Here is a 16,026-nt window from a genome sequence, read left to right on the forward strand (position 1 = left end):
TTCATTGTTATACTATTACATATCGTAAATGTAATTGTGAATTGTGAATAAATGTCTAACTGTTACCAATATCTACTTTTTTTTAAACCAGGGTAGCCCAATCGGTCAAAACGACTCTTTTGCCTTTGGTTGTTATGTACAAACAAAGAGTACTAAACAGAAAGTGGTCTATATTTATTTACATTATGAAACTTACGTGTGCCGCTCTGTACAACATAAATATTCTTATTTATTTTGATGTTCAATATAATAAAAGATGACAAGATTATATATATTTTTTTGTAATATTTATTACCTTGATTTTCAGTGTTGCTCTTTTTATATGGTGACATAATATACACCTATTTTTGTATCTGTTAAATTAATTGTTTCTCTGCAAAATTGTTTATTTATATGGAATATATAATATTACTTTAAATGAATTTCAGCATTAATTGTACTAAATACGTCAGTACTACACTAAGTTTTTTTGTTGCTTATAATAATATTTTTTCATGTATTCAACTAGTGCTGGAGAGTTTGTTCAATCCCAACATGATAAATATGTTTAATAAGATTTTCAATATTTATTAATTCTTGTATTTCATTTCCATTTTATTACTAAATAGACAATGAGGATCCTGTCTTGGTTTGTGCACCTAATATTACAACTACTACAGCAGATGGTTCAAATCAAGCACTCAATGTCAGCTGGACTGATCCAATAGTAATTGACAATTCTGGTGAAGATATAAAACCAACGTCCAAGTACTATCCTGGAAATAATGAATTCGATATTGGTAGAACTGATGTTATATATGATTCAGTTGATAGTTCACGCAATTCAGCAACTTGTACCTTTACTGTAACTGTTATTGGTAAGTTTGACATGTATACTCCTAATGTAACTCGATTATCTGAATATGATTGTATATTATTACTAACTACTACTTGGTATTATTATATTATCACTAAAATCATTATAAATTATATTTATTTTCTTCATCTTTTAGATCCCGAAGCTCCAGATATTATAGGTTGTACAATTGGTATGATTTTTAACACAACAACTGGTGAGGCATTTGCAATCAATGTCACATGGATGGAACCAACAGCTATTGATAACTCTGGAGAGACTCCTGTCCCAGTAGCAGACTACAGTTCTGATGATAATATGTTTCCAATTGGTGACACAACAGTCCAGTACAATGTCTCAGATTCAGCTGGTAACTTTAATGATAGCTGCAATTTTGTAATCATTGTTGAGGGTAAGTGGCTGTACTTTCTAGAAGAAAATGTACAGTTATGTGGTTATGTTAAATTTAATTTCATCATACCTTTTATTTATTTTGTGAATAGATAATGAAAGTCCAATGATTTACTGCCCAACAAATGTCACTTCAAACAATTACATCAGAGTAGGGTATGAACTAGTAAATGTTAGCACAGATATAGGAAGTCCAAATGCCACTGTCACGTGGGATCCTCCTGAGACAAGTGACAATAGTGGTAGACTTGTGACTGTAATGTCTTCATCTTTCGAGTCTGGTGACATGATACCATATGGTACTCACACAATCACTTTTACAGCAACTGATCCTTATGGAAATATTGACACCTGTGACTTTGGCCTCAATGTTGAAGGTAAATTAATAGAATCCTAGCTTGAAAGTTGAATAATTTAGAAAACACAGGAATTAATTTGAAATACAACTTAAATGAACAACAGCCAATCAGTGATGATGCCTTGGCCTTACAATCATCATTAACGGATGAACTCACAATCGTGCTCGTTAATAATTCTTCAGCAGTTTCAAAGAAAACTATAATTGTAATGCGTATCATTAATTATTTTGTTTGTTTACACTTTTCATATAGTAATTATGATAATAATGTAATGACTTGTTTAATTTTTCTTTATATAGTAATTTGAGAAAACGTATGCCAACATTGTTTTTCGCAACCAGGAATCAACTATATTATGTGGAAAGAAGGACATTTTTATTCCATTCTATAATTAAAAATATTATGTAATATGATTTTAGCATTAGTAATTATTGTTTATTTATATTTTATTATTAAATAGATAATGAGGATCCAGTTTTGGTTTGTCCACCTAATATTGCAACTATTACAGCAGATGGATCAGATCAAGCAGTCAATGTTACCTGGACTGACCCAATAGTAAATGACAATTCTGGTGAAGATATAACACCAACGTCCAAGTACAATCCTGGAAATAATGAATTTTATATTGGCATCATTGATGTTATGTATGATGCAGTTGATAGTTCAGGCAATGCAGCAACATGTACCTTTACAATTACAGTTACTGGTAAGTATACATTGTCTCTTCTTGCTCCCTTCTCCTTCCTGCTGAAGTATCAACACTTAATAATATGTTAATTATTGTATAATGCATTTTAACCATGATCTTCTTCAATCATTGGGTATCATTTTTACTATAGATATAATTAATCATAATTATTATCTTCATGGTTTAGATTCAGAAAATCTGGATATTATAGAGTGTCCAATTGGTATGATTGTTAACACAACAACTGAAGAAAAGGTACAGTTATATGGTTATGTCAAATTTAATTTCATCATACCTTTTATTTATTTTGTGAACAGATAATGAAAGTCCAACGATTGACTGCCCATCAAATGTCACTTCTAACAATTACATCGGAGAAAGGTATGGACTAGTAAATGTCAGCACAGATATAGGAAGTCCAAATGCCACTGTCACCTGGGATCCTCTAGTGACAAGTGACAATAGTGGTGGACTTGTTACTGTAATTTCGTCATCTTTCGAGTCTGGTGACATGATACCATATGGAACTCACACTATCAAATTTACAGCAAGTGATTCTTTTGGCAATATTGACACATGTGACTTTGGTCTCCAAGTAGAAGGTAAATATAAACCTCATTATTTAGTTTGAACTACTTTTCTTGAACATCAGGATTTGTATTATGGTAAATGTAATACAAAAGGTTTAATTTTGCATTTAAAAATAAATTATATTTTTTTTTGCAAATTACTTGCCTTTATAATGATATATAACTGTGACTATTCTGTATGTACAACTGGCGCTGGAGTGGTTCCGTCCTACTCCAATAAAAGTGTAATGTTCTTAAATTATAATAATTACTAAGTATGATAAGCTTTAATTTTTGTGTGTTTTACTTAATTATTAAATAGATAATGAGGATCCTGTCTTGGTCTGTCCACCTGATATTAAAACTAATACAGCAGATGGTTCAAATCATGCGTTATATGTCAACTGGACTTATCCAATAGTAATTGACAATTCTGGTGAAGATATAACACCAACGTCCAAGTACAATCCTGGAAATAATGAATTTGATATTGGCAGCACTTATGTTATATATGATTCAGTTGATAGTTCAGGCAATGCAGCAACATGTACCTTTATTGTTACTGTTACTGGTAATTATAACTAGTCTCTCCTCTTCCCTGCCACTGAGAAGTGTCAAATTTAACTCAATAATATTGAAATTATGGTATAAATACATGTTTTACCCTGATCTTCTTCACTGGGTATTATTATTATCATTGTTAGGCATAACATAAATTATACATTTAAATTAATATCATCATGTTTTAGATCCAGAAGCTCCAGATATTATAGATTGTCCAATTGGTGGGATTGTTAATACAACAACTGGTGCGGCATTTGCCATCAATGTCACATGGGTGGAACCGACAGCTACTGATAACTCTGGAGAGACTCCTGTACCAGTAGCAGACTACACTTCTAGTGATAATATGTTTGCAATTGGCAAAACAACAGTCCAGTACAATGTCTCAGATTCAGCTGGTAACGTTAATGCTAGCTGCAGTTTTGTTATCACTGTTCAAGGTAAGAATGCACCTTATAATAATACTGCCCATATGGAACTATAGTAATAATTTAAAACATATGACTCGATAACTCATATAATATATAATGAACAATAGCATGCAGAAACTGATTTCTTTGTAAAATATTTTCTGATATTTATTTCTATTATTAACATAATTAGTTATAAAATGTATGAACAGTTGTAGTTCTATTTACGATTATAAATTCTTGTTTTTGCTGTTGTATTTTGAAATATATAATGAGGATCTATTCTTTATCTCTTTATATTAGGTCAGTACCTAATCCTAATTCACCATCACCATCATGTTTCATTGCCTGTCATATCCGAAAGTGTATTATTCTTCTACAAAGCATTGGCCTAAGACTGTCTAGACCAAAAGCGTATGGCTTTCGCTCTCTGCGGGTACAATCAATTATTCCAGGCTACGATTGTGTACTGCATAGTTGACGGGAGGTCTTTTGATATCCATATTTGATGCTTTCTAATATAGGAACTCGGTTTAGGAGAGCCCGCGTCATCAAAACTACATTATGTTAGGCATTATAGATCTGCTCTAGTCATTATAGTTTAATCTGTATAATTTTAATGTTGTTTTAATCAAATAAATACATACATAAATACATTGACAGATCGATCAAGAAACTGCATAAAAGTGTGGTTTGAAATTAATCATTCTTTGTATATGACATTTTTTTATTTTACATTATTCTCTTCTCACCTGTATTTGTTTGTTGACGAATCCAGACTACCTTTTGCATTTTGAATGTTCTATTATTTTATTTAATTAATTCTACCTCAATTTCCAGTTTCACGTGATACTGCGCGCGGTACATTCAGATATTATATCATGGCTCTGGGACGATAGAGCATAAAGCATAGCACTAGAATACTTTTACGTTATAAGTTATGAATATGAATATGAACAGTTACTACATGGTTTGTTTTCATTAGATGAGCAAGATCCAGAATTCATATTTTGTCCTGATAGCATTTTCACAGAAACTGGTCATAGGTCATCTACTGCACGTGTAAGTTGGGACACTCCTGAAATTGAAGATAACTCGGGTCAAGTGTCACTAGTTGCTTCAACGAGTCCTGGTAGTTCGTTTAATATTGGTACCACTTCTGTTGTATACACTGCTAGTGATAACAGCAATAACATGAACAAATGTGAATTTAATGTCACGGTTGAAGGTAATAATCTGGAAATCTTGGAACAATCTGTTTTTATTCTATTTTATTTTATATTTGGTTAATAAAAGATTACAAGTAACTGTACTTAATATTTAATCTGTCCAGATAAAACTACGATGATCTAGAATGCAAATAACTTTAGTTGATTAGTTTTGGATTTCCACAGTCAAACAAGGACAACCTATAAACATCGCGCCAACTACTTTATCAACAGTCTCTTCCTAAATATAACAAACCGGAAACAAATAATAATAGAAGGCTTAAAGTCGGTAGACGTAATATTATTTTATATTAAATAATATTATTTCTCAATTTCAGGTGAAGATATTTTATAAATGTATGTTTTTTTTGTTGCAGATAATGAACCACCGGTTTTAGAGTGTCCTGATGACATCATTGATATAGCAACTACCACATCTGGAATTGCCATTACTTGGCCAGACGCTAGGTATATTGATAATTCTGGGAAATCTGTTTTATTAAATTCAACAAGTAATTCTGGAGATATATTTACCTTTGGGACGCATACCGTAATTTATACTGGATTTGACCAATCAGAAAACAGCGGTACATGTCAATTTGAAATAAAAATAGGAGGCAAGTATTTGTTTAATGATTAATTTGACGTGAATGTGAAATGTATCAAACAATACTACTACTTAAATAATTACCTTTACACGTAGCATAGTATGGATAAAATAGAGCACAAAAAAACAAAAAATCAACCTGAAGAATGGAAATAAAGAGTTTTTTCTAATATAACTAAATGAATGTGTTGCTTTCGTAGAGTGAGTACTACTAGCTTTATTGGACATATTAGAACTTTTCTTTCATTACAGATTCGTGTACTTCTTCACCATGTCAAAATGGAGGAACTTGTGTACAGTTAGAAACGAGCTTTGCATGTAACTGTCCTGTATTATATGAAGGCAACTTATGTCAAATACTACCAGGTATGTGCATTTTATTAATTTATCAAAGTCAGACCTTGGCTCAATATTGTATTAGGAGATGCATGACCTACAAGTTGGCAAAAAAAATAAATGTTAAAATTAATAAATCAAATGTTGTTACATTAATCATATTATATGTATTATACTGTATAATTTAGGTGAACCAACAGCAGAAATTCAACCTTTTTCACTGAGTGCTAATTTACAAAATACAGTCACTTTCCAGTGTACTGTAACTTACTCAATTAATTGGCGTTGGTATAAAGACGACATCGAACTCCCATCTGAAACACAAAGCCTAAAGTTCCTCACAATTAATGAAGTTGGTCTGGAAAACCAAGGCTATTATTACTGCAAAGCATTTGGAGTATCGCCACATGATGACGTAAAAGACATGTCAATGAAGGCAGTCCTTGTTGTTGCAGGTAAACCTATTTTAATAGTAATACGTAAATGAATAGTGATCAAATTGCAAAATAGACACGGTTACATGAATTGTGGAATTAAAAGATCTCTAAACCAATTTTCTGCACTGAACTCAATTGACTTACTTTATACTTCCATCCAATCGTTATGTCCATGAAGAATTTATGACTAGCCTAGTGCTGCTACTGTATCTGTATTCATTTTACTGTGATGCATTAACTAGACTTCGTATCAGAAAAGCTGATATTTTATGTATGTGTATATGGAACATGCTGATTTCAATGTTACATTAAATAATTTATTTTAATAATGTGTTTCCAATTATCCTTAGATGCATTTACTGTACCAACAGTATTAACTTTCAAGAATTTACAATTTACGTCTGCATTAAACAACCCTTCCTCGAAAGAATTCAAAAACACTTCAACTGAAATTGAAAACCTGGTAGGTTTTGTTCAACAATTTATAATTATATGAATATGTTATTTAAAAATATGTATACCACTAAACCTGGACTATTTCATTTTCTTTTCGAGTGGTGTCAATATTTTGTAATAATGGCATATAATATGAAAAAGACTTTGTATTTTGACAATTCATGGTGTACAAAAAGCTATTGAAAATCATTTTTAATAAATTTGGAATAAACTGGAACGTTTCAATTTCAACTGTGTTGGTAGGACACTCCAATAATTATAGTATTGTTAGTAGTGTTAGTGTCAACATAAATCCATACTCATAAACAATTACAATATTGGTTATTTTTGTGTGCAGTTATTCACCATAACTTTTTTTTTTCTTGTTTTCAGTTAACTGAGAGTATAAGTATAACTGATATATTTGTTCAAGTTCGTGCACTACGTTCTGGGAGTGTGATTGCTAACATAAACATATATAAACCAAGTGCAGACCAAAGTTATAATAATTTCAGCAAAAGTTTAGCAGGAGAATTTAAAAAGATAGGAGATAAAGGAGTTATAGATGCTGATAATATTGTCATATTTAGCACCGGTAAAACTTGTTTAAACTAGATTTTAGATTACTAGCATGTAACTTCTCGTTTCCATCCTGATTTGGAATCCTTTCCCAATTGATAGATAACATTTTATAAGATAAAAAAAATGTTATGTTAACATTTATTTCGTATCTTCTTCCTTTGTATCCTCCATCTGTATACATTAAACACGTTCATTAATTGTTTATTTTTGTTTTTGTAAATTATTTTAATCAATAATAAGCATGTATACATTGTTTTTATTCATTAGAGAGTTGCAATATAGAGATAATAGATGGATTAACATTCGGTCCTGCTGATGTCGGTCAGAATACACAATCTGAAGAAATTTGTCCAGAATCTAAAATCAACTGTAAGTTGTATGATCGTTTGTGGATTGATCTCTTTTATATAATATGAAATAAAATGTTGATAAAAAGTGAGGTCCTTGAGGATGAGATGGCACGTTCCTATTACTTCCTGATATTTGTGATGCCGTACTTTGACAGCTTGCATGGGATTAAAATAAGGACACAATAGGCTTAGCGTCTTTTAGTTCATATTAAAAATATTCAGATAAAAGATATTACAAAATTTATTACATGGCTGCGGTGAGTTATTAAATTGTTACTGTATACCTCACAAAAGTCTGTATTCATCATTGAGCAATATAAATAGTATATTTTGTCATAAACAGATGGTATGCCTCTAGGCTTGTGTACATGCTATAGTGATGGTCTGTCAGCTGCTGTGTGGCAGAATGTGATTTTGCAAGACTGTGGTAGAGATGCTACATCTGATGAACTTCTAGAAAGGTTAAACATGGTCAGTGAAGAAAGAGTTACATTGACTATTACAATTGCTGAAATCTAATTGTAAAAAGCTAATTAATAATGAGTTAATAATTTATTTGATTTATTTGATCTACTTACTTTTATTTCAACGTGTTTTACTATCTTATTATTATATTGTAATTCATTTTAGATCACAGTTACTGAAGAAAATGCAGAGGAAGTAATTACAGCAGTCAACAACATTACAACAACTGAATCAGACACTATTACACCAGAAGGTTTGGAAGCAACTGCAGAAATTATTGAAAGTGTTACTTCTGTAAATTCAACATCTGCTGAAGTAAGTTTATATTTTTTTAATATACATTGCAGTATAAAATATTACCTTTGTAAACGAGGGTTGTCCATGTGTATTATTATTTCTTTGTTTTAATCTCCGTACAGGTAACATCAACGTTAGTTGGCACTGTTGCTAGTCTTTTTGAAGTAGACGATGATGTTCTCCTTGAGAGTCAGATGCAAACACAAGCTCCTAGTAGAATTGTTGAATCCCTTGAAGAACAATTAGCAGTTGTTGATCTTAAAAACGATAAATATGAATTTGTAACCAGCAGCGTAGCAGTGCAAGCTCAAAGTGTTAAAACAAATGAACTTGATTACACTGGGATTGGAATCGCATCTTATCAGTCTGCAGATACTAATGCAATAGTAAAATGTGACAGGATTTAGTAAGAAGGATGAGCTGAATAATGCCGCATCTGTCAGTATTTACATTCCTCCAACAATTACTAAAATGTTTGCAGCCTCCAATGGTAAGTGGTCAAATTGACGATTATTTTGAAATACAACATGATCAGGATCATCATTAACGTACTCGTTATTCATAATGAATAATCAACACACAAGCATGACATGACTGTTCCAAATGTTTAAAAGAAATAAAAGTTTACAAAATACATTGTAATTATAATGTATGTTCAGATTTTTATCAGAAAACATCCCTAATAATGATTTATTTGATTTTTTTTTAAACAGGAACATCTGATTTTCGTGTGGTTACAGTAATATATAATGACAGTTCACTATTTCCAACAAACCAGTCAAATAATGCAACAAGAACCAATGGTCAGATTATTTCATTGTCAATACCTGGAGTTAAACTGAACAATTTATCATATCCAATTGTCACAACATTTATACCTGCTGAGGTACGTTTTATTATTATAACCGGCCGGTACATATCTGTCATTGGGACATGAGCTTAGTGGTACGCATAGCCTTGTTGATTGTATCCTATAGAGTGCGGTTCTCTACTTTCTTGAAAGTTGAGATAATATGCTTACAATTATGAAAAGTTTGATCCGACTCTTTCTATGTTACCATGTTTTATTACAAAATAAAAATGTTGATAAATATATTGTATTTCAAGTCTCATTCTGTAGTCAGCAGATATACTTTTAGTACATCGTAACTAGTTGAAAGCAGGAACATTAGTCGGCCAAGAATTGTTAACATTACCTCATTCATTTTCTAATCATTCTAATTTCTTTTTATTTAGATATCTAAAAATAATAATGAGACAGCCTGTGTGTTTTGGGATTTTGAACTTGATGATGGTAATGGTGGCTGGTCAAGTGCTGGATGCTACTTAGCTAATGGATCGTTGGATGGCAGTGACAGACAAATTTGTCATTGTGACCATTTAACCAATTTTGCAATTCTTATGGCAAGTTATGAAAGTTCTATAGCAAACGTAGCATACATATAATGCATTTTTATGAGTGCTATGATTCAAATAAATTCATGAGGTGAAAGATGAAAGGTGAAGCCAAGATAAAATAGAACAAATGTTCATCTGTCACCGAATGAATTTTGTTCGAATTGCTATTCAACAATTCTTGAGAGTGTAGAACAAAAGACGACATTAGATTTTAATAGAATATTTATTGAACATCATTAATCATCCAATCAAATTTTTATGTACTTGTTTTGTTCATCTTTTTTTTATTTAACTTCTCATTAACTCTGTTAGTGAAGGATCTGGACCAACAGGTAAACACCTCTAAAACGGTCAAGTCGGTCCAGTCCCAATTGCACAGTTGCTGTGTGTGACAGTGGCTGTGTTTGTGTGGACTAGTACACTACTCGTCTCGAAAGATATACTAGGTTCTTTAAAGTGCACATGAGCTGTGTGTACACTGGACATACGGTTTATATCCGAGAAGTTCTCCATGGTTCTTCCACCAGAACCATGGAGCGAGTGAGTGAACCATTGCCGATGTTATGGCTAGGTATTATGGACCGCTCGGCCACTCACTCGCCTGTTATTTGACACTACAGTATATTAGTAAACATATTATAAATCCTTCAATAGTTATACAATGATGAAGTATATTATGATTTTAATAGAATATTCATTGAACATCATCAATCAAGTTATTAGGTGCTTGTAAATATTTTTTATAGTGTGACACTACAGCGTATTAGTGAAAATAGTATTATGAATCCTTCAATAGGTATACAAAATGCAGTCCAGAAAGGATTGAATTATAACAATATTATGGTTTCTCAGCACCAGACTGAACTATAGACAATAGCCCAACTCATATCAAGGCTAGTCAGTAATGGTACCGCTTTATATAAAATAATTGTATTTTTCCATTTAGAATTTTTATCCAGGTCAAGAAGATACACAGATTCCAAGGTACATCACAAATATTGGTCTTGGTGTTTCAATCGTTTGTTTACTTGCAACTTTAGTCTCTTTTACAATCAACAGGTAGGATCGAAATTAATTCATAACATTTATCATTACAAGTTGGATTTTGTTTTTTAAAAATTACAATGATAATTGGATTTTAATTAGGTAATGACCATACAAAAAGTAGCCAAAACAATAATATTTATGTTTATTAACTTAGGGAAACTTGTTTTCACAATAATGTATAATATAGCTAATTATAGTGATCTGCCAATCTTGGTTTTACTCAGAAACAACTCATATACTTACTAAGTATTCAATACTTTTGGTAGCTAGGTTGGTTTAAATTAAAATACACATTTTTATTGAACTGCATTTTTTTGTATTAATCCCTACTATAGAATAAATCGCAGACTACATCTTAGATTAGGGACAAAATGGTAATCGTTCTTCATTCGTAAATTTCAACTAATGAAGTTGACTCTATGTTTATAAAAATGAGTTTATATTCTAAAATGATGAGAGCTCCTCCGTGTTTACAAACATATAATTTTTTCACAAAAAGTTTTTTGAAATGTTTTGAAATATATTAAATTTATGATTAACTAATTTTTTTTTCAATTTAATTGTTCAAAACTGTTCATTCTTCTTATCTTGTTATAAACAGTTCAGTTCAATGTGATGCCAAAACAATATTATACATTTTCAACCTCACAATTCAATCAGGTTAAATTACAGATGCTGTTTCATTTTTTTTTTTTCAGAAAGCTACGAAAGAGTAAACCAAAACAAATATTATGCCACCTGTGTGTATCACTACTCTGCTTGTATCTGATCTTTCTGGTTGGGATTGACAGTAAAGATAAAAAAGGTCCTTGTACGGTCATTGCTGGACTGATTCACTACTTTTTGTTGACGTCTATGTTTTGGATGTCTGTGCAGGCTATTAACCTGTATTACTTGATCGTGAAAGTTTATAATACACACGTTTCTAGGTTTTTCTTAAAAGCCTGTCTTTTTGCTTGGGGTAAGTGTACAAACATACAAAATGACAACTATTAGCTAATCTAAACTAACTACATAATAAAAAAGAAGTAATTGATTATGGCAGTTTGTTGTCAAAGCATGTTTTCAAATGGAAAACAAGCGTCTCACGCGCTACTCGGTAAATTGATTCACTGGACTTACTTTTTAAGTTATGCATTAGGATGTGTGATTATCACTATATATACATTTATTGTTTACAGGTCTACCAGCTGTGATTGTTGCTATTACTGTTGGTATTGATGTTGACAATTATGCAAATAAAGAATAGTAAGTTACAACATTTATTTAGAAACAATTCAAGAAATAAAAGCAGCATACATTAATTAAAATAACTTAAATGGTAAAATTAAATTGTAATCTATTAATATTTATTAAATATTGAGTAAACCAACTCGCAGTTTTCCGATAATTCGACTAACCTCATAATTAAAAACGGTTTGATTTATCTGTTAAGTGTACACAACCTTTAACTACAACATATTTTTGAGAACATAATATATTGAGTTTCATTTATGGCAAACTCATTTCTCATTTCCTTTTCATATATTTTCATTGTTTGTTACTTCATATTTTCTTTAAAATAAACATATATATATTAAATTTAATGTTTTAGTTGTTCTATAATAATAATAATAGAATATACCACTTTAAAACTGCGTGTATTTTGTTTACAGCTGTTTCCTTGTTGTAACCCGTATGTATTACAGCGTAGCATTACCTATTGCAATCGTATTACTCTTTAATACGATTGTGTTTATTATGGTGTTACGCAGCATAAGTAAACTTGGTAAAATAACAGCACAAGCTCACGAAAACAACAAAAGCAGGCACTTACTGCAGAATGCAGCGTGCATATCAGTAATTATGGGATTGACATGGGTTATTGGATTCTTTGCAATTGGTAGTGCCTCCAATGTGATTCAGATACTCTTCTGTATCCTGAATTCTCTTCAAGGTTTTGCTATCTTCGTTCTGTATTGTTTAAGAAGTAAGGATGTTCGTATTTTCTGGACAGAAGAGGTGCGTAAAAGATTTAACGGGGTGTCTTCAACACTTAGAGGAACCAAAAGTAGCTCTATCAATTCCAGTGCAGGTAAAACTACTTCATTTGGTTTGAGTTCGTCTAAAGGGATGCAAACAAATTCGGATTCTAAGATCAATTCAAGTAACAACCAAGAATCAGTTGCTTGATTTGCGCATGTTTCTAAATTATTATTGGGACCGCCCAATCTCTGTAACGGTGATGGTTTCTGTGATTTTAGGTAACGTTCTGTTCTATATATTATAATCATCTAAGGTAAACACAAATCAATTTGATTTAGATACACGAGTATAATTGTATCTGGGACCCCGATGTAAACAAACTACTTTTGCTTTAATACTTAATATTAAATATTATTAACAATAATAGTTTGCTGTTGTGGTTTATTATGGTCGATTATTACTAATAATTAATATTTTACATCGAATATAATTTATATAGAACTAGATAGTGTATATTTTAATATTTTTTCGAATATCATCCTTAATTTGAAACTTAATTTTTCCTTTGGATATTTTTGAAATAAATAAAACAAAAATAAATATTAAACACTCCGCAAAAAGTGAAGAAAGCCCTTATGGTTTTATAATTCGAACTTTTTGTTTTGTATAATATTATTATGCTCATTATTGTAAATTGTGAATGGTTTATAAAAACACTAGAGATTTTTAATTATGTATTCAGATTTTAGGTACATTTGTTTGAACAATCTAATGTCATATTATTATCATTATTTCAAATAATTTGATAGATTAAATAGATAGATTACTAAATCGATATATTACTAACAGCTTATTCCTCAAGGAATCCCGTAATGGATTGCTACTGTAATTAGCATACCAAACATTTAAAGTAATAATACAAATATATATCTTACAGTATGATTTATATATATATATCGTTTCAAATTAATTAATTAAATTTCAGTATATTACCGGGCGGTTTAGAATTAATGTTCTATGCCTGATTTGTTTATATATATATATATATATATATATATATATAAATCAATGATGTTGCGTAGCACTGTGTAAATTATATATAAATCATACTGTAAATTATAGAAACAGTGCTCATATTCCGAACATGATCTCATAATCGCGTCGAGCATAGCTCATTGGCGAAAGTTCCGTATTTTTTAGTTGTATGAAAAAATGTCTCTGGCGGGATTCGAACCTGCAACCTCTCGCTTACAGGGCGAGTATCATACCACTAGACCACAGAGCCATGTATGGTATTATCACAGATTTTCACCCACCAGATACATTCTCTCATACAACAAACGCCCTCACAATCAGTGGAGGCTTAACAAGTCAGAATAAATTCCAACTTTAATTCGCAACGGTTTTTAAAATAATATTGTGTATATGTAAATCAATGATGTTGCGTAGCACTGTGTAAATTATATATAAATCATACTGTAAATTATAGAAACAGTGCTCATATTCGGAACATGATCTCATAATCGCGTCGAGCATAGCTCATTGGCGAAAGTTCCGTATTTTTTAGTTGTATGAAAAAATGTCTCTGGCGGGATTCGAACCTGCAACCTCTCGCTTACAGGGCGAGTATCATACCACTATACCACAGAGCCATGTATGGTAATATCACAGATTTTCACCCACCAGATACATTCTCTCATACAACAAACGCCCTCACAATCAGTGGAGGCTTAACAAGTCAGAATAAATTCCAACTTTAATTCGCAACGGTTTTTTAAATAATATTGTGTATATGTAAATCAATGAATTGCGAATTAAAGTTGGTTTCAGTAGACTTTTCTTTGGCTATCACATATTTGTTGTGTGCGTTAATTACTTTGTCTACGCTGGGCATGCAACTGTAGCTTAGTTTCAAGGTATTTTTGTTAAATATTTTTCTGAGCTTGTTGCCGGCAGGAAAACAATCTTCTACTATAGCTAAAAACTTGTGGCCGATGTTGGTTGCTACGTTTTTGCTGAATGGTGGGTTAAACCAAATTATGTTTCTGGTACGTGATTTTTTGGGCTTCTGCTGTTCAGCATTGAACTCAAGTTGATGATTGTATCCACTTTCTTTGAGGGCTTCCTGGTATAGGGGTGCAGATGCATGAAATGTATCTTTGTCTGATGAGATGTCAGAAAGGCGTCTATTTATAGCAAGTGGGATGTTTCGGATAATAGATGGAGGATGGTTGCTGTCATGGTGCACGTAGGTTGGTTTGTTATTAGGCTTAGTGAAAGGTCGGAAGATCCCTGTCCTTAGGTCGAACGTTAAATCCAAATAATTGACTATTTTCTTGTTAGCATCAATTGTTAGCTTGAGGTTGTTCTCCTGGAAAACCTTCAAAGCTTCCCATTGTGACGTCAAACACAGGTTGGTTTTCAGTTCCTTTTTTGCACCATGTAGCGTTATCATGGAAAAGGAGTGACTTTTTCGCTTGGATAATAAAATTTGTTTCTTCTTCGGAGATTGCTTCAAACTCGGAGGCGAATTTAAGGGCTTTTTTAAGTAGGTCACTGGTTATTGACGGATAGAAATCAACTATGTCGAAGCAAATAAACGAGTGCTTCTCCTTGTTTTGAATGTTCTTATACCATTCGATAATAGAATTAGTGTTCTTCAGATAATATTCAGATAATATTTATTTAGATAATAATGAATGAATATATACAAAATAGAAAAAAGATATTAAAGTGAACATAGCTAAAGCAGTAATTGGTAGTCATTATTATCATGGAACCCTTCTAGAAGTTAAAAACTTGTCTCGTAGGGACCCATAACAAAACACATTACTAAAAAAATAAAAATAACCTAGAATATATAATTATATAATTTAGGATAAAAAATTACAGTATAATAACATAACTAACATCTTCTTTATAAAAATTATTTAAATTATATTTCAATAGTTTCATGATAATTATAAATGAAATAACTACCGATATTGGTAAATGAAAAAAAAATATGTATACATAAATTATAATTCCAGTATATATATAGTATATACTATATATACATTA

At 31.3% G+C, this 16,026-nt stretch overlaps 2 protein-coding genes and 1 non-coding gene across 3 annotated transcripts in view; 2 read left to right on the forward strand and 1 right to left on the reverse strand.

Annotated features, from left to right (window-relative positions):
• LOC140040620 (hyalin-like) overlaps positions 1-9,399 on the forward strand; it is a 26,679-nt gene extending 17,280 nt beyond the window's left edge. Inside the window, exons 13-30 of the mRNA XM_072086686.1 lie at positions 609-857; positions 993-1,247; positions 1,339-1,623; positions 2,066-2,314; positions 2,614-2,898; positions 3,188-3,436; positions 3,615-3,869; positions 4,825-5,067; positions 5,425-5,664; positions 5,907-6,020; positions 6,179-6,445; positions 6,778-6,890; positions 7,256-7,457; positions 7,712-7,813; positions 8,138-8,265; positions 8,425-8,574; positions 8,679-9,046; positions 9,270-9,399. Of these exons, the coding sequence (XP_071942787.1) occupies positions 609-857; positions 993-1,247; positions 1,339-1,623; positions 2,066-2,314; positions 2,614-2,898; positions 3,188-3,436; positions 3,615-3,869; positions 4,825-5,067; positions 5,425-5,664; positions 5,907-6,020; positions 6,179-6,445; positions 6,778-6,890; positions 7,256-7,457; positions 7,712-7,813; positions 8,138-8,265; positions 8,425-8,574; positions 8,679-8,963 (3,671 nt within the window). The 3' untranslated portion in view covers positions 8,964-9,046; positions 9,270-9,399. The remainder of the gene's footprint in view (positions 1-608; positions 858-992; positions 1,248-1,338; positions 1,624-2,065; positions 2,315-2,613; positions 2,899-3,187; positions 3,437-3,614; positions 3,870-4,824; positions 5,068-5,424; positions 5,665-5,906; positions 6,021-6,178; positions 6,446-6,777; positions 6,891-7,255; positions 7,458-7,711; positions 7,814-8,137; positions 8,266-8,424; positions 8,575-8,678; positions 9,047-9,269) is intronic.
• LOC140040625 (adhesion G-protein coupled receptor G6-like) lies at positions 9,028-13,173 on the forward strand. The gene is made up of 7 exons (XM_072086700.1): positions 9,028-9,046; positions 9,270-9,442; positions 9,793-9,960; positions 10,901-11,013; positions 11,700-11,962; positions 12,183-12,249; positions 12,657-13,173. Exons 1-7 carry the CDS (start codon positions 9,028-9,030, stop codon positions 13,171-13,173), a joined length of 1,320 nt encoding a protein of 439 aa, XP_071942801.1.
• A 1,006-nt stretch (positions 13,174-14,179) lies between these two features.
• On the reverse strand, positions 14,180-14,251 carry Trnat-ugu (transfer RNA threonine (anticodon UGU)). Its single transcript has one exon. It is a non-coding gene; the product is annotated as a tRNA-Thr (tRNA).
• Between the last annotated feature and the right edge of the window lie 1,775 nt (positions 14,252-16,026).

This window comes from Antedon mediterranea, chromosome 1 (assembly GCF_964355755.1).
Source record: "Antedon mediterranea chromosome 1, ecAntMedi1.1, whole genome shotgun sequence".
Taxonomy (NCBI): Eukaryota; Metazoa; Echinodermata; class Crinoidea; order Comatulida; family Antedonidae; genus Antedon; species Antedon mediterranea.